Source organism: Hippocampus comes, unplaced genomic scaffold (genome assembly GCF_001891065.2).
Source record: "Hippocampus comes isolate QL1 unplaced genomic scaffold, H_comes_QL1_v1.1 scaffold326, whole genome shotgun sequence".
Lineage (NCBI taxonomy): Eukaryota > Metazoa > Chordata > Actinopteri > Syngnathiformes > Syngnathidae > Hippocampus > Hippocampus comes.
In genome coordinates this window covers 1,732,872-1,753,587 of record NW_017805930.1, presented here as the reverse complement: position 1 = coordinate 1,753,587, position 20,716 = coordinate 1,732,872, and the positions used below count along the sequence as shown (strand labels likewise).

The 20,716-nt window shown below is 46.1% G+C and overlaps 2 protein-coding genes and 1 non-coding gene across 5 annotated transcripts in view; 1 reads left to right on the top strand and 2 right to left on the bottom strand.

The window, feature by feature from the left end:
• Positions 1 to 106: 106 nt before the first annotated feature.
• On the top strand, positions 107 to 177 carry trnag-ccc (transfer RNA glycine (anticodon CCC)). The gene has a single exon. It is a non-coding gene; the product is annotated as a tRNA-Gly (tRNA).
• A 488-nt stretch (positions 178 to 665) lies between these two features.
• Positions 666 to 5,014, bottom strand: LOC109527828 (nucleolar and coiled-body phosphoprotein 1-like). 2 transcript variants are annotated; one of them, XM_019889949.1, is made up of 7 exons: positions 4,575 to 5,014; positions 2,491 to 4,439; positions 2,294 to 2,387; positions 2,019 to 2,110; positions 1,656 to 1,801; positions 1,470 to 1,576; positions 666 to 1,378 (listed from the first exon to the last, which is right to left on the bottom strand). In XM_019889949.1, exons 2-5 carry the CDS (start codon positions 4,435 to 4,437, stop codon positions 1,715 to 1,717), a joined length of 2,220 nt encoding a protein of 739 aa, XP_019745508.1. In that variant the 5' UTR covers positions 4,438 to 4,439; positions 4,575 to 5,014; the 3' UTR covers positions 666 to 1,378; positions 1,470 to 1,576; positions 1,656 to 1,714. The 2 variants fall into 2 exon arrangements, with proteins under 2 accessions (XP_019745508.1, XP_019745509.1); XM_019889950.1 differs by having other exon boundaries at positions 1,656 to 1,797; positions 4,575 to 5,013.
• Positions 5,015 to 5,556: 542 nt separating this feature from the next.
• Positions 5,557 to 20,716, bottom strand: part of LOC109527823 (myosin phosphatase Rho-interacting protein-like) — a 23,742-nt gene continuing 8,582 nt past the window's right edge. Inside the window, exons 2-21 of one of the 2 annotated variants that reach the window (XM_019889944.1) lie at positions 15,337 to 15,597; positions 14,240 to 14,317; positions 14,096 to 14,161; positions 13,608 to 13,759; positions 13,395 to 13,479; positions 13,115 to 13,274; positions 12,899 to 13,028; positions 12,701 to 12,818; positions 12,057 to 12,113; positions 11,421 to 11,489; positions 11,230 to 11,319; positions 11,051 to 11,154; positions 10,435 to 10,876; positions 9,109 to 9,207; positions 7,294 to 9,027; positions 7,035 to 7,182; positions 6,809 to 6,926; positions 6,586 to 6,745; positions 6,243 to 6,335; positions 5,557 to 5,989 (exon numbers count right to left, since the gene is read on the bottom strand). In XM_019889944.1, the coding sequence (XP_019745503.1) occupies positions 5,876 to 5,989; positions 6,243 to 6,335; positions 6,586 to 6,745; positions 6,809 to 6,926; positions 7,035 to 7,182; positions 7,294 to 9,027; positions 9,109 to 9,207; positions 10,435 to 10,876; positions 11,051 to 11,154; positions 11,230 to 11,319; positions 11,421 to 11,489; positions 12,057 to 12,113; positions 12,701 to 12,818; positions 12,899 to 13,028; positions 13,115 to 13,274; positions 13,395 to 13,479; positions 13,608 to 13,759; positions 14,096 to 14,161; positions 14,240 to 14,317; positions 15,337 to 15,597 (4,278 nt within the window). In that variant the 3' untranslated portion in view covers positions 5,557 to 5,875. Of the gene's footprint in view, positions 5,990 to 6,242; positions 6,336 to 6,585; positions 6,746 to 6,808; positions 6,927 to 7,034; positions 7,183 to 7,293; positions 9,028 to 9,108; positions 9,208 to 10,434; positions 10,904 to 11,050; positions 11,155 to 11,229; positions 11,320 to 11,420; positions 11,490 to 12,056; positions 12,114 to 12,700; positions 12,819 to 12,898; positions 13,029 to 13,114; positions 13,275 to 13,394; positions 13,480 to 13,607; positions 13,760 to 14,095; positions 14,162 to 14,239; positions 14,318 to 15,336; positions 15,598 to 20,716 lie in introns of both variants that reach the window. The other variant, XM_019889943.1, reaches the window with a different exon arrangement.

Sequence of the window (20,716 nt, the reverse complement as noted above, 5' to 3'; positions counted from 1 at the left end):
CCGACGCTGAAGTTGTCTCGACAGTGGCGTTAACATAAAACTAAATTCTCCATTCGAGTTACAGAAGTTACCTATTTATATTTACCAGTCGGCTTGAGGAGGTAACGCGCCGCTGGTGTAGTGGTATCATGCAAGATTCCCATTCTTGCGACCCGGGTTCGATTCCCGGGCGGCGCACGCCTTTTGATTTTTACGCGCGGTCCGTTGTATGTTTTTTTGTGACTTCCTGTTTTGTTCCTTTTGTATTCATTGTTTGTTTCGCGCGACCCGTTGTATGTTTTTGGTGATTTATTGTTTTGCATGTTGCTTTTGTATTTATTATGTATATTTCCTTTTGAATGCAGACTGCAATAATTCTGTTTGACCATTACATAAATTCAAAACAAAACAGAGCATCTGGGATAGGTACGCCCGCGACCCACATGAGGGCACGCAGCTCCAATAATGGATGAATGGATCCAAGAAATTCAAAGAAATACGCATCCAAGAAATACACAAAATCAAAATGACCACATAAACTCCTATTCATTGCTTGTTAAGAGACAATTTTCCAGTACACACTTGTCAATCTGCATTATGTACTTTTTGGTGCGTTTACTACACACACCAAAATAAAATAATGTAACAATAACATCCATATTGACTCAGTCATTCATTCTTCCTTTATTGTCGTGTCATTTATTGGTGTTCAGGGTCATAATAAAATGTAGCAGCAACAACCTGCTCGTTCATTCAAAACTAAACATGGAAGAGATCTCTATTCAAAAGTGATGGACTGCTTTTGATCTTCCAACAAGCGTAAAAATCAGAAGTGACATCATCATGTGTGTGTTTTAAAGACGGTATGGCGAATGTGTGTGATGTGTATCCCAGTAACAGCTATGACAATAAAAATACTGAACTTCTGAACGCTTAAAAAGAACACTGGTCAGCAAATTTAAATTGATTTTTTAAAATCAGAGATGCAAGTTAACTTTTCGAGATGATCTTTTTCCACTGATTCAGAATTTGCCCTATTTTTTTCCCCGAGTGTATCAGGTTTTCAGAACAATAATATAATAAGTAATCCAGCATACCTACACAATATATAAAAATGAATTCATGAATTAAGAGTTAGGTTTAGCATCAGGAAATTTCTCTAAAATATCACACCTATTAATAGCAGCGCATGGTAAAATCCGTATTGTGAAAGCTTTTAGAGGTCAAACTTCAAAACCAAAAATAAAATGTCTCATAAACCTCATGTGCAAGAAAAATGTAAAGACATTGTTGAAACCAGTGTCAAAAATACGTTTTGGGACACATGAAGGCACCTTGGATTCAAAATTTGCAGTTGATCTGTGAACTGAAACCTTTGTGAAGCTCGACAAGGTGTCACCTGAAACAAATACACACAACATCAACATAAACAACAACAGCAAAAAAAAAAAGACAAACATCACAAAAACACACTCGAGGTGAAATGCTACCGTGAAGCTTGATTGACGTTGATGGACACTCATGTGCAGGCTGGTTTTGATGATGTCACAGGGCAGTGGGCACAGTCAGGGAATGCCCCACCTCCTCAGGAACTTTGCTGAAGGGGAAAAAAAAAAAAAAACTAGACAGCTTGAAACTTGTGTCTTGTTAGTTATTTAAGTAGTCTGATTACTTACGTCTGATTCCTCTGGAGTCCTGTTGTGGAGTCATGTGACTCCCATGTGTCAATCGTGTGTCAGTCGCTTGTCAGTGATGAGAGCGGTTGGTCGCCCTTGTCTGTCACCTGACGTGACGCCGCCCCACTCGCCAACTTTTCCTCTGACTCGTCACACGTTAACACTCGTGTCAGCACGAACACACACGAGCACCCATGATCTCATACAAACACATGCGCACAAATCACCCCGTGCACAAACAAGCGCACGTACATGCAAATAAACACAAATAAAAATCAACACACACACACACACACACACACACACACACACACACACACACACACACACACACACACACACACACAAGACAAATCAACGCACCGGTGTGTGTCCTTCATGCTGCTGTTGTTGGCATCTGCCCAAGGGATGTTGTGAACAACGTAGTGACAAGTTCTCCTCGTTTAGCACACAACCTGAACACACAGGCGCACGCGTTAAACACACCTTCATATGTAAAACACATACAGTTCAAACACTCAGATATTTAAAATGCGCACCCACAGTTATGTCCAACACACACACACACACACGTTCATACAGAAGGTTAAACACACTCACTCATGTCAAACAAACCTGCACACACACTTCAATACTACCTGCGGGTCGAGCACACGCGTAGTGGAAATATTCGGTGCATCCTTTGTGCGAACATCCCATAATAGCACCTGACTGATGACACCAGCAGCATATCTGACACAGGAAGTACTCATTAGGAGAGAATGATGTCATCCCAAGCAGTCAAAAGAGACCGAGAGGAAGCGGCATTCATCCGAACAATTTGCACGGGACAGACCGTGTGGCGCGCCAGTTGCTCCGCCTCCTGCAGGCCGTACAGGTTCCCTCGCACCAGGAACACTCTGCTGCTCCACACGCTGCAGTCCGAATGGACCCAGCGCTCGCCAGCGTCGTCATCGCAACAGTCTGGCAGCTTGGCGAGCGAGCCCGCCGCGGGTAGATACGGCCCATGAAGATCGCCCAGCCCGTTGGCGTTGGCCTGGCCGCCGCACAGGCAGCACAGTGGCGGCGCGGCGCCGGCACCGTTAAGTCGTCCCGGACGGAAACAGGAAGCCTTGGGGATGATTCCAGAAGAAAGGGGGGCGATGCTTTGTTTTTGGTGTGGGACGTCCTGTTGCTCCTGCTGGTTAACCACCATCACATCATTACGCTGCGAGCTGGCACGCCAGCGAACTCGCACAAACGGACAAAAGTTGTCTGACGTCTTCTTCTTCTTCTTGGCTGGTTTTTGCTCGACGGTGCACCTTAACTTGATTTCAGGCTCCGGTGGCGAGAAAAGAGACGACGGTGGAAACCACGCTCTACGATTACGCCGTCGTCTCTTCACAGATTTTTTAGCAACCGCCGATGGCTTTCGTTGAGTTGAACCTCTGCCAGCGTCTGCTGATTTGTTGGTGGCGCGGCGCCGATGAGAGTTGTCTGATTTGCTCGCGGCACGACATCTGTGAGCATTATCAGGATTGTTTGTGGGGTGGCGTTGATCAGCATCATCCGATTCGCTTGTGTGATGTTGTTGAGCCTTGCCAGATTTGTTGGAGGCGCGGCGCTGCTGAGAGTTGCCTATTTTTTGGGTGGAATGATGTTGGGGAACATTTTTTCTGGCTTTGTGGAGTTGGCGAGCATCATCAGCTTTGCTGGAATGGTATTGCCGAACCTTGCCGGATTTGTCGGCGGCACGGCTTTGGCGAGAGCTGTTTGATTTGTTAACAACATGATGGTGATTATTATCAGTTTCTGGAGCTTCTTCAGTTTTCCCCATCGAAGCGAGGCGTTGAAGATCATCATGAGATTGGTTGACCGTGCAGCGTTGGTGAGAGTCGTTGGACTCACTGGCAGTGTGGCATTGCTGAGCATCGTCGTCGCTCTCCAGCGCATATCCCAAGGCGTCGTCAGAGTCACAGCTTTCGTAATAAACACCCATCGCGTCTTTCTTTACACTTCTAGCAAGATGGCACCGCACTGGCCGGGGCGACGACGAGGGCACCTGCTCAAGGTGTGCCCTTATTCTGACGCTGCGCTTGCATTCAATGGCGGCAGATTTTTCATGAATTTTATTTTGGGGAAATATCGGTCTCTTTGGGGTGGTTTGGGTGACAGGGACTTCTACGACGTCGCTGTCGTCACTCAACGTGTCAGCGCGGGAGTCCACGGTGCCGGCGTAGTCGATGCTAAGGTCCGCAAGGAGGACAACGGGTCTCGCGTGATGCGGCGGAATGTCCGCCGAGCTTTCTGATTCCTCCTCCACTTCCTCTTCTTCTGATGACGAGCTATCGCTACTCTGCGAGCTGAGAGTTTGCTGGCAGCATTCCGGTGAGGATGGCGCGGGCGACAGCGGCTCCACAATGTGCCGCACGCCATCGGCCAAAAAGGAGGCGCAGAGAAGTGGCTCCTTGGCGGCCGCCAGCAGAACGATGACGTCCGAGCCGCTGTCGCTGTCGTCCTCGCAGCTGGCATCCGTCTGGTAGAAGGCGGGACACCACGGGTCATCATCACGGTACATACCCGGCGGGAGCGTGGCGTTCACATATTTCGGCTCCACGCCGCTATCCCCATCATAGCTTCTGGTTCCGTATGAGGAGTCGACGCGTGAGCGGGCCTGGTACCACTCAGGCTTGGCGGCGAGATCCAAGGCAGGGGTGCACTGGTTTCGGGTTCGGGGTGGCGCAGAGAAGCCCTTGGATAGGTCCACCGCCATGCCGGAAGGTTCAGACGGAACCGCCTCCATCACTGAAACACAAGTTTGATACGGTGGTCATTCATGTAGACAATAACCGCGTCAATAGACTGTGATTTTATTGATAAAAAAAATAGCATGTTGGTAGCATAATAATAATATTGAATGAGTGAAGTGCAGTTTGTTACCACTGGCGGTGGGGAGGTTGCGGGGGGGTCCTGGGCGAGGCTCTCCGCGCTCACGAAGCTCTTCCGCCGGCTTTAGCAGGCCGAGTCGGCAGCACACACCGTGCTAGCTGCTTTGCATGCTAACTATCCAGACCGCTTGCGTTAGCACGCACACGTCGTCAACGTTTTTGTCGATGTGGCAGGCATAATGTACGCGGATAATATTAATAAAATATTAATCATTCGGTGTTGAACCGTTTTTAGCTCTAAGATGCTGTTGATGTTGTTGTGACGACAACTGTCATATTTGACAAGTCAAGCATAATTCAAACACATGCAACAACCCCGGAAAACGGAGTGTTGTTTTCAAAGTAAGAGTGACGAAACAACAAAGCGGTTGACGATTGCGTTTTAACCACAAAAACATTTTATCATTGAAGGTAGTTTTACTACCATAACTCTAAAATATTTTGTGTTCCATCCATTTTCGGCATTGCTTCTTCTGAGTGTATTCCAGGTCTCTATGTAATCATTCATTTTTTGTGGCTCGAGGTCCATTACAAGGACACCTGCCAGGTCTAGCCAAGCATATATGAAGGTGCAGACACAAATTTTGAGGGGGCATTGTGCTCCAGCACCTTTTACGATGTGTAACTGACAAATTCACTCACTCAGGTGCAGCCACGTCCAAGGAGAACAGGCTACTTGAAGAACTTGCTCATATGGTTTTGGTTGTGTGGCTCAGTGTAGGAGTGGTTAGCACGTCGGTCTCACAGTGCAGAGATGCAGGGTTCGATTCCAGCTCCTTCCTGTGTGGATTAAATATCCTTTTCTGTACCACTTATTCCATTTTTTTAATGAAGCTTTTGTTTTGAAACACCCACATGGATGTTGCCTGTCCGCCCCCCCCTCCACACACACACACACACACACACACACACACACACACACACACACACACACACACACACACACACACACTTCAACTTGACAGTCATCTCAGCATGCTTTTTATCTCATTGACTCAACAAAACAAGATCACTTTTTTGTCTTTATTGTGAGTGAAGGAAATATTAAAACAGTCCATTCAAATAAATAATGAATATGAACATTTCTGATATGTTCAAGTCATTTTTCAAACAGAAATGACAGAATAATTAACACCAGCAATATTTACAACACCACGGACAAAATGTACGAAACAACACGACGGACTTTTAAGAGTTGCCTGAGAAGAATTGAGAAATACAGAAATAAATTATGTGCTACATGAGGAACAAGTGGCGGGGCTTCAACACACTTTCCTGCGACTTCATGTGCCATCATTCGTCGCTCCAGTAAACTCTGACCTGCTGCGCGGCCAACAGTTTGTCATGCAGGGCGGCGACCTGTCGCCTCATGCTTTGAAGCTCGCTCTCCTTCACACGCAGCAGCAGCTGAAAGGACACCTTCATTTACTCATTCCTTACTTCCCAAGTAAGATTTTTTTTTTTCTACAGTGGACCTAGATAGTTCCGAAACTGAAAAGGTCTTCTCGAATCAATATAATGGAATTTATGGAGTGGACCTAAATAGTTCCCTACATTTTCCCGAAAATGCCTTTACAGTATAATAATGCATTGTGGGATTCATTTACTCACTATGTAGGTCACTATATAATTGGTAGGGAGTGCCACGAAGTCCGCTCACCTCCATCTTGTAAACGTTGGCGTCCTGATTTAAAGGAAGTACTTCCTGTTTGGTCAGTTGACTGACCTCGGCCGCCAGGTGAGTGCTCAGCTCCTGTGATACAACGACAGAAAATTGACACCATAAATTCATGCTCTTCCTGTGAATAATTGGCAATATAATTGCATATAGAATGGCACACGATGGCAGCAAAGCAGTAAAACTTCGAGGATCATAATGCTTCACCAGCATGCACCTGGCATAAGGCTGCGCAATAGGTCCAATTTTGAACCTGACTATACTGTCACGATGGAATTAACCTGATCCAAGAAGCCGTCTTATAGCGTCTTCCACGTGTTCTGACCTGGTTTTGTTCCATCAGATCCTGGTTCTCCTGCTGCCGCTGGCTGAGCGTTTTCCTCTGGTCTTCCAATTCCTGAGTCATGTGACCAATCTCAACACACTTGAGCGTGAACCGATAGGACAGATCCTCGAGTTCCCGCTGACAGGACGCCAGCTCTTCACTGCAAGCATGCGAACACACACGTCGATGCGCTACATGCTAACGAGCTGCGGTTGACTTCTACCTGTGTAGTTTGTAGACTTCCTCCATGAGCGTGTTTCCCGTCACGTTGAGCGTTTGACATCTCCTCTGCACTTCCTTGTCCAGCTCCACACGGTGAGCGCGCTCGATTGCCTCGATGGCTGACCCCGACGCACAGGAAGTTGAACACGGAGCAAGCTGATTACTCATCAGTGACAAATCCGATTGACCAGTAGGTGTGGGTGATATGGTCTTGAAATACAACTCACCGGTTGCCGTAGCGACCGCCTCCTCGTTCAGCATCCTGTCTCTCTCAGCCAGGAGGCAGTCAACTTCCTTGAGGTGTCGCTGCTGCAGCTCCTCTGTCGCCTTCACGTGACAAGCCTCCATGGCGGCCAGTCCACGCTCGCACTCCGCCTGATGCCCCGCCCCCCCAAAAATATAACTTATACACGTCTTCATAAACACTGAAGACCATTTTGAGTGAACATTTTTTCAAGCTTCTTGATGATGTTTCACGGCCCCTACCTTCAAGTTCTGCACCTCGTCGTCATGTTGTTTCTCATCCGAGCGCAGTTTTTGTCTCGTGATTGACAGCTGCTCCTCCAGATCCGTCACGCGACCCGTCAGCGCGGCCACTTGACTCGCCTCACGGCATCTCGTCACTTCCTGACCTTCCTCTTGCGTTTCTTGTTGCGTCTGGCTGCCGGTGTCGACGCTGGCCGTTCGCTTCTCGGCGTGGGAAAGTTGCCTTCGCAGTTGTGCGTTTTCTTCCAGCAGGCGGTCGCACTTGCTGGTCATATGACAGCAGAAGGCCGCCTCGGTGGAGAAAATGAAGGTGGCGCGTAAACGCTCGGCCGTCATCCCGAGTTTGTCCCGCGTATCGGAGGACGCCACATTGATCCAGGACGAGAAGATCTGGACGATCATCCCCAAAAATTCCACACCGCTGTCATCCGCCGCATTGGGATGCCCGGCATTGTCCGTCATCCTGCCGCTTTCTGACGATTTGCCACGTTGGGCATTCCCGAGAATATCCTGAATATTTACTTTCTTGTCTAAACTGGTGGGGCTATTATCTCCCGTGAGAAGGTCCCGCCCCAACATCAAGATTTGATTTTCAGGAATCATCTGTGGTGTCGTGTCACTGAGAAGCTGCTCATCTTGTTCTTGTGGGTGGGAAGCATTGGCGTTGACGCCGTCCAACAGCGCACTCCAAAGCTCCTCCAGTTTCAGCTGACAGGAAGCGACCGGATGCCGCGCTTCCTCTTCGTTTGCAATCTTGCTCTTTCTCGCCTCCAGTCTGTCAACAACCTCCAAGAACCTGTCCAGAACCTTCCACCTGAGCATGCTCCACTCCAGCATTTGGTGCGTTCTTCCGTCCGCAGGAGCGGGCGTCGGGAAGTCGGCCTTTTTTTGTCCGTGAAGCTTCCCGGCATCCTTTAGGACTTCGTTCTCCGCCCGGAGCTGCCTGCAGCTGAGCTCCGATTGGCGAAGCTTCTTCTCCAGCTCCGTCAGCTTGGCCTCGGTAGCTTGGAAGCATCGTAATAGGAAGCCCTCAGCGTTGCCCGCGCTCGCCGCCTCATCCTTCGCCACGCTTGCCTCCTCGTCCTCCTCTTGGCGCCGCAGGTGGACCTCGGCGTCCCCCAGCCTGTCCTCTAAGGAGGTGATGAGGGTCTGTGCCTCCAGGAGCTGCTGGTCCTTCTCCAGAAGCTCCTGCTCTAGGTCCTTTATCTTTTTGGGAAGCGGTTCCGCACATCTGTGACCGAGCTCCTCCTTGAGACGTCGGATCTCGCGGTCGGCCTCGCTCAGCTGGTTGAGCATCTCCTGGTTGCGCTGGTTGAGGGCTTGCTTCTGGCCGCTCAGGATCTCCACTTCCTGGGAGAGCTTCCTGACATCCACCTGGTCACCGCCGGCCTCGGCCAGGGCGTCCAACACGGAGGACCGGCAGTCGCCTTCGGAGTCCGGACAAGGCGGGTCGTCCATCCCGGGAAGCTCACATTGGGCACACATGAAATCCTCCAAGTTGAGAGGTTCATTTTGAGCTTCACCGTCCGTCGGAAGGTCTGAGCTGTCCGATGCCGTGGAGGCCAAGTTCTCACACCAGGCGGGAACTAAATCATCGTCCGTTTCCCGCGTCCACTTTGCGGGCGAATCGCCGACGAGGCGCTGGGGATCCAAAATCCCGCTTCTTGCGATGACAACCGCCGGACTTTCACCCAGAGAGTGAACATCATCTCCAGATCTTTGCAAACATTCCGTCTTTGGGAAAGAAAAGAGAGAAGGAAATGTGACTTGATGTAGTCATTATGTTCAGTCGAGAAGATGAATGTCGATATTTACCGTTGCGGTCGCATAATACGAAGTCCATATGCTCAGGCGAGCTTCCAGCTCCCGTCTGCCGCGCTCCGACAATTCCAGCTGACACTTCAGATCCTCAAACTTCAAACACACAAACAACTAAGTTTCAAACTGGTCAGTAGCCACAGTAATGTCTTTTCTTCACTTCTCTGTACTTTGTAACGGTATGAGTTATTTAAATTTGTATGTCCATTAGATAGTAAGTGATTAGCTGATGAGTGAGTAATTAGTGAGATAAGTTCATTAGTAGGCTTGTTACTTTGTTAGTGAATTAGCTAGCAAATTAGTGAGCCCGTTTTTGGGTTAGCCGGTTAGCATTTTCAGTGAGTTGGCTACTTTGTGAGTGACTTGGTGAATAAACTAATGTTGTAAGTCAGTGAATTAGTAAGTTGTCAGTTAGCAGCAATTGACTTAGCCAATTGGTGGGTTTGGGAGTTAATATGTGATTTATTTTGTTACTTTGTTCGGGAATGAGGAGCTAGTGAGTGATTTGAATCAAATTAATTAGCAAATTGGTTGGTGAATTATTTAACGCATTAATCTGTGTCACTGAGTGAGTAAAGGTGCGAGTTAGTGAGTGAGTAACTCAGTGACTGAGGTTGTTGAGTGATTGAGTTGGTCCCTCAATGACTGAATGAATGAGTTAATGAGTTTGTTACTCTGTTAGTGAATGAATGTGAAGGAGTTAACCAGCATATTTGCCAGTTTCTGAGTTAATAGCCAAGTTTGTTAGTGTGTGAGTTAGTCGGTGAAGTTAATTAGTGAGTTGGATCATAAGTGAATGAATTACCATGTTACTTTGTTATTGAGCTAGCGGTACTGAACGAATGTTTGCCAGTTAGTGAGTCAACCAGTGAGTCAAGTTGGTCAGTTACTGAGTTAATGAGTGAGTCAGTAAGTGGGTGAGAGAGTTACTTAGCCCGTTGTTGAGTTTGTGAATTCATTAATGATTTTGTTACGTTGTTATTGAGTGAGTTGTTAGGTGAGTTAATTGTGATGGGTTTCTAAGTTAGTACTTTGTGAGTGAATTAGTCAGGGAAGGAGTAAGTGATTACATAAATGAGTAAGTTAGGAGGTCACTAAGTTAATTAGCATGTTTGTCAGTGTTAATTTGTTCAAGAGCAACCGAACGAGTACATTTGCAAATTCGCTAGTGTGTTAGCGAGTGAGAGATTCAGTCATAGAGTTGTGGCCATAATTTTGATTGAATAAGTGAATGTGTACATTTGTTTGTGAGTGAGTTTGTGAGTGGGACCGAGGAAAATCAGCATTTACGATGAACTGACATATAACACGTAATATGCTGACCGCCTTCTTGTAGTCGTATTTGGAGTCGCTGTTGTTGTTGTTATCGTTGTTGATGTCGAGGAGCTTGGCGTTTCTGAGGGAGTTCTTCCTCTCCACCTGCTTCCAGCAAGCCTCCATTTCGTCTTTCAGACTGGTGGCGGCCGCCGCGTCGCCCATCACCTCTCGGCCCGGAGATAAACCTAGGATGCTCTCGTAGCGCCTTCTCCTGGCTTCCCTCCTCCTTTTCTTCTCTAGATCGCCATACAGCACCGCCGCTGGCGCCGGGGTCACAGCCTGGTCTTCCTCTGCCGCCGGGCCGCCGGGAGGCCGAAAGTCGGTCCAGTCAAAGGTCTTGTAGCGGCCTTCGCGCCTACGCTCCGAAACACTCCGGGGCTTGGAATGCCGATTCTGCTCTGACCAATCGATAGCCACATCCGGTTTGACCAAAGATTCCGTGTTAGGGCTGAGAACCACCACTGAGCCTGATAAACTGCATGTTGTAGACACGTGTAACACATGATGCATGTTGAGTTAATATTGTATTTAGAAAGTTTATTTATTAGTTAGTATATTCACAAGTGAATATACACCAATTATATGTTCCGAATCTAATGTATGTAAGTTGTAATTAAGTTACCTGGTGACATCAGGAGCAGTTTGCACGTTTTTCATCAGTGCTTGGATCCAGTTCCTCCGTATTCCTGCCGTCATGGCAGACAGCGTGCAGAGCCTGCTCGGAGTCTGGAAGATGGTGAAAGTAGCTTCAAAATTTCCGTTGGTTCACATTTCATTTCAATGTTGACGATCTTGTCTTACATGGATCTGGAAGCCATAGTTCTTTTGGAGTTGCTGCTCAGACACTTGGAAGCACTGGCTCAGGTCCATTTCGCCTTCCTGCTCCGAAGCCTGGCGGGAGAAAAGAAAAGACCGCAGCCCCGTCACGGCGAGGAAAGAGAAATAACATAAAAAGTCACAAAATAACATAAAAAACCAGCTTGGTGACAAACCTCCTCAGCCACGACATCCTTGTAGAACTTGAGGCAGTCGGCAGACAAGACAAACCAGTACTTTCTCCACTAGAGGGAGACAAAGGTTGACACACACCAGGGATTAAAAGATTAAAGATTTTTTTGTTGGAAAGTCGATTGAAAGTTGATTGATACTTTAAAAATCAAATATGGCCCTTGACAAAAATTTTTTGTCTGTATGGCAAAAAAATGATTGACAACTACTTGATTATCGCATTGCTCAACAACTGTTTTATTTACTCGTATCATTGTTGAACAGTTTTGAGACCTTGTTTATTTCTAAACAGTCGGCAGCCTCTCCGCTATGAATATTCTAAATTCTGTGACCCTCCGTGAAAGCAAACCGATCATGTTTTTGCCGAATCAAAATAAGACATTTGCAAACATCTACTTTTACTTCGGAAAACAATGATGAACATTTTTGCCAATTGACGCACCAAAACCAGGAACTGACTCATCAACTATTTGAGGATTTGCTGCCCTAACAATTTGAAATCATTTTCTCATCTGATTTGTCAATTGATCGGAAAAATAATCAACAAATTCCTTGATTATTAAGATAATCATTAGCTGCAGCTCTAGTGTATACTAAACAGTGTGAGGTGGACGTTTTACCTGGGCATCGTCGTCGAGTTTCACCAGCCAACCTTTTTTGAAGTTTAACAAATCCGGCTGCAAAAAGAAACATTTTATGAAAAAAAAATCATAATGCTGACGTGATTTCAAGTGGAACAGTTGGTTGAGTTTGCGTAGAGTGCTCAGGATTAGCCCATCGCTGAGCACCGCGGGGGGGTGGGGGTGAGGTGGGGGGCACACCTCTGGATCACCACACCGACCGCTGGAGGCTTTTAGGAGATCGTAATCCAAAAAGCCTTTTTTTGGAGCGAGTCCAGAAAGGCCGTACACGGGCCTGCCCGTGACAACACGCGCTCAGGTCACCTCATTCAAAGCAGCATCCAGCTGGAATCAGCCAGTGCGCTGAAGCAAAAGCTGTACAGAAGCCACCGTGCCAATCGCCCGCCATCTGTCCACCATCGCTTCACACAAGGGCACTATGGAGCCAATTGGGGGTGCAGTGTTTGGTCACCTTGACTTCCACTACAGAGCTGTAGTGTACAACATTCATGTTGTCACTTCAAAATTAGTCAAAGTGATTTCAAATTTCAAGTTGGTCAATGAAATAATGAGTCATGTTGAATTCACACAAGAAGAGGCTGTGCAACACAAAGGCGATATCGACGACGTATGCAATCGTTTACCTCCCGCTCGGAGGGGCGGGCATCACTCCTGTTCCACCTGGATGAGTACAGCCGCACTTCCGGGTCCATCCCGGGCACCTCGGTACTCATCAAGGGCTTCCCTGCTGCTAAATCGCAGCTGAAAAATGCCAACAACACAACCATTTATCACATTTGATTGACTGATTGATTGTGAGCGGGAATTTGATTGGTGCTCACCTTATGTGGTTAGCGTCCATACTGTTAGCACACGTTTGGATGAACTTGGTCTTCTGCTCAGTCAGATCATCGCAGGGATGCAAACTTCCACATGTCGAGTGTGTGTCACCGAAATCACACACATCACAGTCTGTGCAGAGGAACCACAGAAGAAGTCACATGGCAGGAAGTGATGAGACAGGAAGTAGCTGTGACTGGCTGGCGTTTGGATTGCACCTGTTGTGAGAGCTTGTTGAGGGCCTGTGAGTTCACTTCCTGCTACAGCCCAGACGGGGATCCTCTCAACCTGTTGGTCTTCCTGCCAATGACTGCTGCCTACCACCACTGGCGCTTGAAAAATGGGGCCCGGGGCTGCCATCTTGGCAGGTGAAGGTTCCTGTGAGCGCAAAAAAACAAAAAAAAACAAACAAACCAAGAGTGTTTGAGTTGAGAAACTCTCCTATGACGATACCGCGGTGCTGACGAGGTGACGATGTTGACAATTTTGGTTTCTCACCTGCACACAGTGCGTGTCTACTTTGCGTTTCTTCTTGAGGTTGTTGGCGTTGGCCTGCACAAAGACAGCCAGCTGATCACTCCACCTGGCAGGAGACACCACACACACCAGTTATTAAGACAAAAGGCGACAGCAAGCGTGAAGACAAAAAAGTGAGAAGACAGGAAGTGAGAGGCCGGGAAGTGAGTCAGGTGTCCGTGAGTGCCTGCGTACCCGCCGATTGTGTCCTTGTTATCGGCGCGTACGTAGACTTGGTGGCGTGTCGTGACGATGCACAAGGCGTTCTTCTGGCCCGTCCGCGCCTCCGCGTCCAACACAGCCGTGCACGCATTCATGTCCAGCGTGCCCTGAGGCAAAGTGCTCGGCTGGAGGGCAGAAAACAAACAACAACAGCGTTACCGCGACGACGGTGCCAGGATGAACACATAACCTTTAACCTCTGAGATTTTTGCATTAATAGTTTTGGTTTCAGAATCTGCAAAAAAAAAAAAATAAATTAAAAAAAAACATATAAATGTTTACTTGCATCTCTGATTAAAACATGAACGTATGATGACTACAAAGCCGAATTAACATTGGAGGGGGGTTACAAATGTTAAGACGAGGGGGAAAGGAGGGGCACGGGGAGGATGTGCATTAGCGTTAGGACTAATCCTAAATCCTCTGTGTAACATCTGGAGCAACATGGCCGCCTGCCTCACCAGCTCATCCAACGCGAAAGTCACGACGCCATCTTCGTACAGTATGAAGAAACGACGCTGCCATTTCTGGTGGGGAGGTTCGGAGCAGGAACAAAAGTAAGAACACTTTCATCATCTTCATCATTACGGCGTTAAGGTCCTTACCCGTGACCTATGCGTGGCCTTGTCAAAGTCGGTCCCCTCGGGAGCCAAACACAGCCAGCCGGCGTACAGCGCCTTGGCCTGGCCACAATGAGAACAACTTCCAGTCAACGCCAAGGCCACAGACACACAAACATGCATTCACACTCACGCCTGTGGACCTGCTAAAACGCTTCTGGAATGTGGAAGGAAGGCCAAGCCAAGATTGAAACCTCGGACCGCCCCCACGACTTGACTGTGAGGCATAAGTGTTAACCACTTACCCACCGTGCTGCTGGGTAGAATCTCATGACATGCCATAAAAAGCGTCAAATGTAGTCAGTCTCAATGAGCTCCTAATATTGTGGCCAGTGAGGAAGAATCCATGAAACATTGATTTGCATTAATTTGGGAGTCTGACAAGAAATATGAGTTGGCTGGTGAAGGTGCACAAAATTGATTCATTTAATTATAGTTTTTAAGAGTAAAGATGTCATTTTAATAACTGCTTTTTAAAAAATTGTATTTCCAAATTCATAACACACACACACACACACACACACACACACAGATAGGCGAAGCGCTTTTGTGCACCATTTAGCATCATTCATTTTGGGTCTATGTAGTACTAGTAGGGTTAGCTCCACAATTTATTTTTCTTTCCAGCAAATCCAATCCTGGAGGGGCTTTACTGGGACTACACTGATTCCCAACGGGGCTATAGCCCCACCTTAACCCGAGTGTACATAGCGCCATTCCTGAGCATCAATCAGTATCCAACGGTCCTACATGGCACCAAATGAGAACCAATTGGTTCCTGACTAGGAAACTCAAAAGAAGTCCAAGATGCTGTTATGACCTTTTCAAAGAACCAGCCATGAACTCCAATGGACCACTACAACGGTGCCAAATGGAACTAGGTGGTACCTTGTAGCACCTTCCTCGTTTAGGATGCAAGAAGAGGACGTCACGTGATTCAAGGCGATTTTTTTTTTTTAATGACGATAAGAAGCTACGCGGCATTAGCTTGTTGAGGCTAGCAATAATTACGAGCTGTTAATTAACCCCTAACAAGTAGTAATGAGAAGGCTTTCAGAAGCAATGTTTCAATTTGTCCTTACGTGCTCCATTCGTGGGTGCGCGGGCACGTGAAGCTCGCGTGACTTGAAGCAGTTCTGACATTTGCTTTTGTTGAAAAAGTTGGCCTGGAACTTCTCGCACGGGCCGCCCGACATCTTCTTCTTTTTGATGTTGACGTTCTGGAAGTTGCAGCTACCCTGCTCGCGTCGCTGCCTTGCGCTCTGTTCGTCTCTCGCGTCCTCCGCTCGTCTGTCACTCGCACGTTTGGTGGTGGATGACGTCAGGAGCTCGACGTCACGCTCCTAACGTCACCGCACGTACCAACAACGAGGATACACAAATAAAAAAAAAGTCATTGTGTGGAATTAAAATGAAAGAGAAATTATTTTAAATACAGGGGGAAATCAATGCGTAGTTTGTGGATACTGTATAATTAATTTTGGAGATACGTGATGATTTAATTTACCTTTGGAAAGCTTTTTCAAGACTGTATGTCACATACTTTTCCGAAAAAAAATTATTCATCCCTGTGGGGAAATTAAGAACGCAGGCGGAACACGACAATAAAAGATCACTTTTACCCTTCACTTGAGTGGTTTACAGATTCCATACTTTAGTACTGGTGATTATTTCACAAATATTTGTGCTTCTACTTGAGAACAGAGTGTGAGTACCTGGGCTACCTGTGTGATTAGATGTGCAAGTGATGCTGGAGAAGACAGTCAACGTCAAGAAAACTTGACGCTTGCCAGGAGGTTTACCGCCGCTAGAGGGCGCTGTTGCACTTAAAGACAAATACTTCATTGAACAGCTGATATTATTTGTTTAACACGTCAAATGAAAAATATTAGCACATCAGGTGACTCATTGGTGACTCAATCCCCAATCAAATGAAGTCTTTATGTTAAGGACAAAAGGTGTGTATTCATTCGAGAGATTATATGTTGATGTTTTTAAAACAATGATTGCATCTTTTCCAGTCAACAGACAGTATATAAATATTTTTTTTAATCTGGAGTACCCGGAGAAAACCCACACAGGCACGGGGAGAACATACAAACTCCACACAGAAAGGCCAGAGCCGGAATCGAGCCCTGCACCTCTACACTGTGAGACCAACGTGCTAACAAGTCAACCACCGTGCCACCCCAAACACAGATACACATGCAGAAAAAATATGCATAATACAGAAATTTTGTCACTGCCAGGATGAAGGATCCAGTAATGCTGAATCATGAATGATTCTTGTTATTATTATTTCCAATTGTATCAGAGACTTCTGACGGTCTGACAAGATTGTCAGCCAAAACAAGTTGAGTGCATTAAAGACGACAACACCTCACCTGGAAAGAGAAAGGAAGAAAGAGTGCCCCTAACTACAGTAACTAACTTCTTCAAATTTAATTAAATGTGTGACCAATCAGCAAGGTTTTCCTGTCATCAACCTGACCAACAAAACTGAACAAAAATGTCGAACCTTTACCTCTTTGGAATGACCGCCCACCGAACATTCGGCAAGCCCCTTGGCTGCCCATTTTTAAAACTCGTCTTGAAATTAATTTTTAGTCTTTGGCTTTTGACTTCAGCATGAAACTTGATTTTTATTTGACTGTCATTGTTTGATTGATTGTCGTTGTATGAATTATTTTTGCTCCATGTACCGCACGTTGCACACAGCGGAGGTTGTATTAAAGTACTCTATAAATACCGTTGAGTTGGGTGTGTGTTTATTCAATTTACTGGGATTACGAACCAGCCAGTGCCTCAAATTACATGTTTATTTATTCTGTGAGAATGCTCGTAAATTCAATCAAATCAATTTTGCGCGCTGAAATCAAATGAAATCTCACGAATCCACTCTACGCCCCCCCCAGAAAACACCACCATTCTTTGAAATCAATGAAAATGGGGCTGTATTTTGTTTCCATCTTTTTCATCATCCGCAGCATACCAAAAACACCAGTTGCTCACCCAAAAGCGGAGAAACACAGCTGTTTTGGAAAAGAAACAAGCCAAACAGGAAACTTTGAGCCTTTTGTGACACCTCCCAAAAAAACAAAAAACCGAGACTGAAAAAGGGCTTTTGATGGCAAAATAATCATTTATTTCCATAATGGTGGTGACAAGTCGATCGATCTTCACCACCTAATATTCAGATCCTAAAATGTTTCATCACATTCATTCCTGAAAACAGAATCAAACATTTTTTTTTCTCAAATAATTGAAATTACATGAACTGTTGATACTTCAGAGGTTTTATTATGGTTTAAGATTATTATTATTTCTCACGAGGAAGAACAAGTTCCCATACAAATGGGGGAGACTGAGCCAAATTCAAATATGGAATCATGTTTGCATTTTGTACTTTTTTTCCCCTCTCGTTTAGTTTTTGTCACAATATAAAACAAAAGCAAATATTTCATTCGTAACTAAGTTGCAGTTTAACATTTTAAAGCCGACAACGAATGTACACTCGTGTTCTTTTTCAACTTGTATTCAAAGGGGCCAATCATGAATTCAATCGACTCTACGTTGACTTTTAAATTTGCATGATGCAGATCTCCAGGGACTTTGGAGGCCGCCGGAGGCCGCCGGGGTCTGGTCTGGAGTCGGCGCGGTGGACGGTGGAGTGTCTCTCGCACTTCCATTTCAAAGGGAAAGTTTGGAAACCCGATCGGGCTTGGCTGGATTCTAAATCAACAAAGTTGCGTTGATATTGAGGAGCTCGTCCGCTCGGGGACAACAAAGCAGGTCGTCCGTCTTGTCTCGCTCCACATCCGTCACCGCTGCGGAGTCCTCAAGTCTGATGGCTCCAAACACTCGCGTGGGAACCCATTCGGAGCATTCCGCATCAACCCTGGTTTGACAACGGTCTACTTCAAAAATCTTCACTTAAAAGACTACCTTCGAGCGCAAACATTTGAAAAACCCGAACCCTGGCTTGAAAGCTTACTTTTGAGACTTGCTGCTCATTTGGACGGAGTCACTTGTTAGTTTTGGTTCTTGGTCAACTAATCCTGCCAGACAACGTGACATGTTTTTTTTTTTTTTTTTTTGAGTCACTTTGTGTTGTTACATGTGTTAAAGCTACTTTTTGTTTGGCGTCTTGAAGGATTGAAAAACTGCATGCAGGCCTACAATCTGATTGATGGCATCAAGGTCAGCTCAGATGCGTTGGGCAGGATCACTCCCCCTCCTCTGTCCCCCCCACCACCCACTCCCATTCCCCACGGAGTGTTCCACATCTGCGATAGGCCTGAATCTGACACACGTTGTCACCTCCATGTTGATACGGTGCCAACGAGGGCTCCGGCCCGCGCGTCAACTTGTGGAAGGTGTGAGGCAGAATCATAAAATGGATCTGCAAGACATTTGCAGATGTAAAACGGCAGCGGAGAAGGAGACGTAAACATGCATGAGGACTCCCAAGACTGGAAAAATGTGGAGAGACGCCGGTGATGCTCAGCAGAAATTTCACATGCCAGCAACTGTAATTTCCAAGACACTGAAGCGCCGAGAAAATCTGCAATAGCGAGAAGTCATATGAAAAACCTCTCCCGTACTTTCAAAAGTCTCCTTGAAAAAACTTTAAATACATTTTAAAGGTTTTCAAGGAGACTTTTGAAAGTGTTTTTTTTGCCTCTTGTAACACGATCGGTGGCGCACTTCCCAAAATAAGGGCCAAGCGTGTTTGCTTCAAGTCCACTTGAGGTTTACTGTAAAATGGACATATTTGTATATAAACATTGTATATTTAAATGGCAAGATGTTGACCTTAACCACAAATTGACTATAGTCTGCTGTTTATTTTTAATCATCCGCTCTTCTAGTCTTCTTATTATTTTGGACAAAACACAACTGTACGTTTCCTGTTCTTCTGCCTTAAAACACGCTTAATGGTGGACTAGCGCCACCAACTGATATTGTCCTTCCGCTGCAAGGAAAACACTTTAAATTGATGGTGGCTGAATGTTTGCCGCTATCATCTCGTGGAAGGTTATCTGACGTGCACTCGTACCTCAACAAAACTACCGTGTTTTCAGAACTATAAGGCGCTCCGGCGTATAAGACGCACCCTCAATGGATGGCCGATTTAAAAACTGTTTTCATATATAGGGCGCTCCGCATTATAAGGTGCATAGAATAGAAGCTACAATAGCGGCTGTGGATATAATGCATCCACTAGATGGAGCGACGCTAAAGAGAATACAATACAATACAGCTTTATTCATATCGAGCTTTCACAACCGCTGCAGCTGTAACAAAGCGCTTTATAGAACATTTAAAATAGGACGTCCAAGAAATCAGAATATTGATCCATATACAGTATAAGGAGGGTTGGATTATTAGGCGTACCGTCGGCTCTTGAGAAAATGAAATGGTTTTAGGTGCGGTTTATAGTGCGGAAAATACGGTAAGTTAACTGGTGGCCGAATGTTGCAGAGTTGGGGTTTCTGAAACACATCTCACATTTTTTTTCAAAACGCTCACAAGTAGAGGCACTGAGAAAGGTACCAGCGCCACCACAAATTGAGCAACGAAAACCCAAGCTTTTGAATTTCAGACGCGCAACCGGTTTGACAGAGGCCAGGGACCAGACACTGATGTCTGGAGACGGTTCCTCTTGGAAAGCGTGTCCAGTATTTGGGTTGCCGGCACAACGCCCACCTCGGAACATGAAGGCGTGAAAAGTTGCTACGCTTCCTGATCTCCCACAAACACCCACATTGGCAGAGTCGGCCGACATCAAAGCGGGCCGTGACCTTGCATACCAGCCCCAGTTCCGATTAACGAGCTCTGGACATCAAACGGCAAGATCGCCCGAAATCGAAACCCGCCGAATCCCCCAATCCCGCCCCTTCCCCCGCATCGCGAAACCGCTAGAATTTATGGCAGACAAGAATGTCCACAGATCCGCCGTGATCGTTTGAACGCAGATGATGTTTGAAAACAGTCCAATTAGGCGGCGTGGGGGAGAGTGCCGCGAGCTGGCACAACGCCAGACTGCAAGCCCCCCACGCACCCACCAAGCTCGGATAGGACGGCTCGAAGACATTTTTTTTTTTTTTTTTGGAAAATCAAAACACTTCTCTCGAATCATCCTTTCCTATTAAAATGTCATGAATCCATTCTGTCTCCCTTCGTCGCTCATTTTTTTTTTTTTTTTTTAATCAAAACACTTCTCTCGAATCATCCTTTCCGATTAAAATGTCATGAATCCATTCTGTCTCCCTCACTCGCTCGCTGTAAAACAGACTAATTTATGTCATGTGTTTTTAAGGAGAAAAAAAAATGCATTTTATTATGTTGTATTATTTTCATGAAAACATTTAGTGTGTGTGCCTTCGCCACGTGGGGACTAATAAATATATATATATATATATATAAATATATACACACACACACACACACACACACACA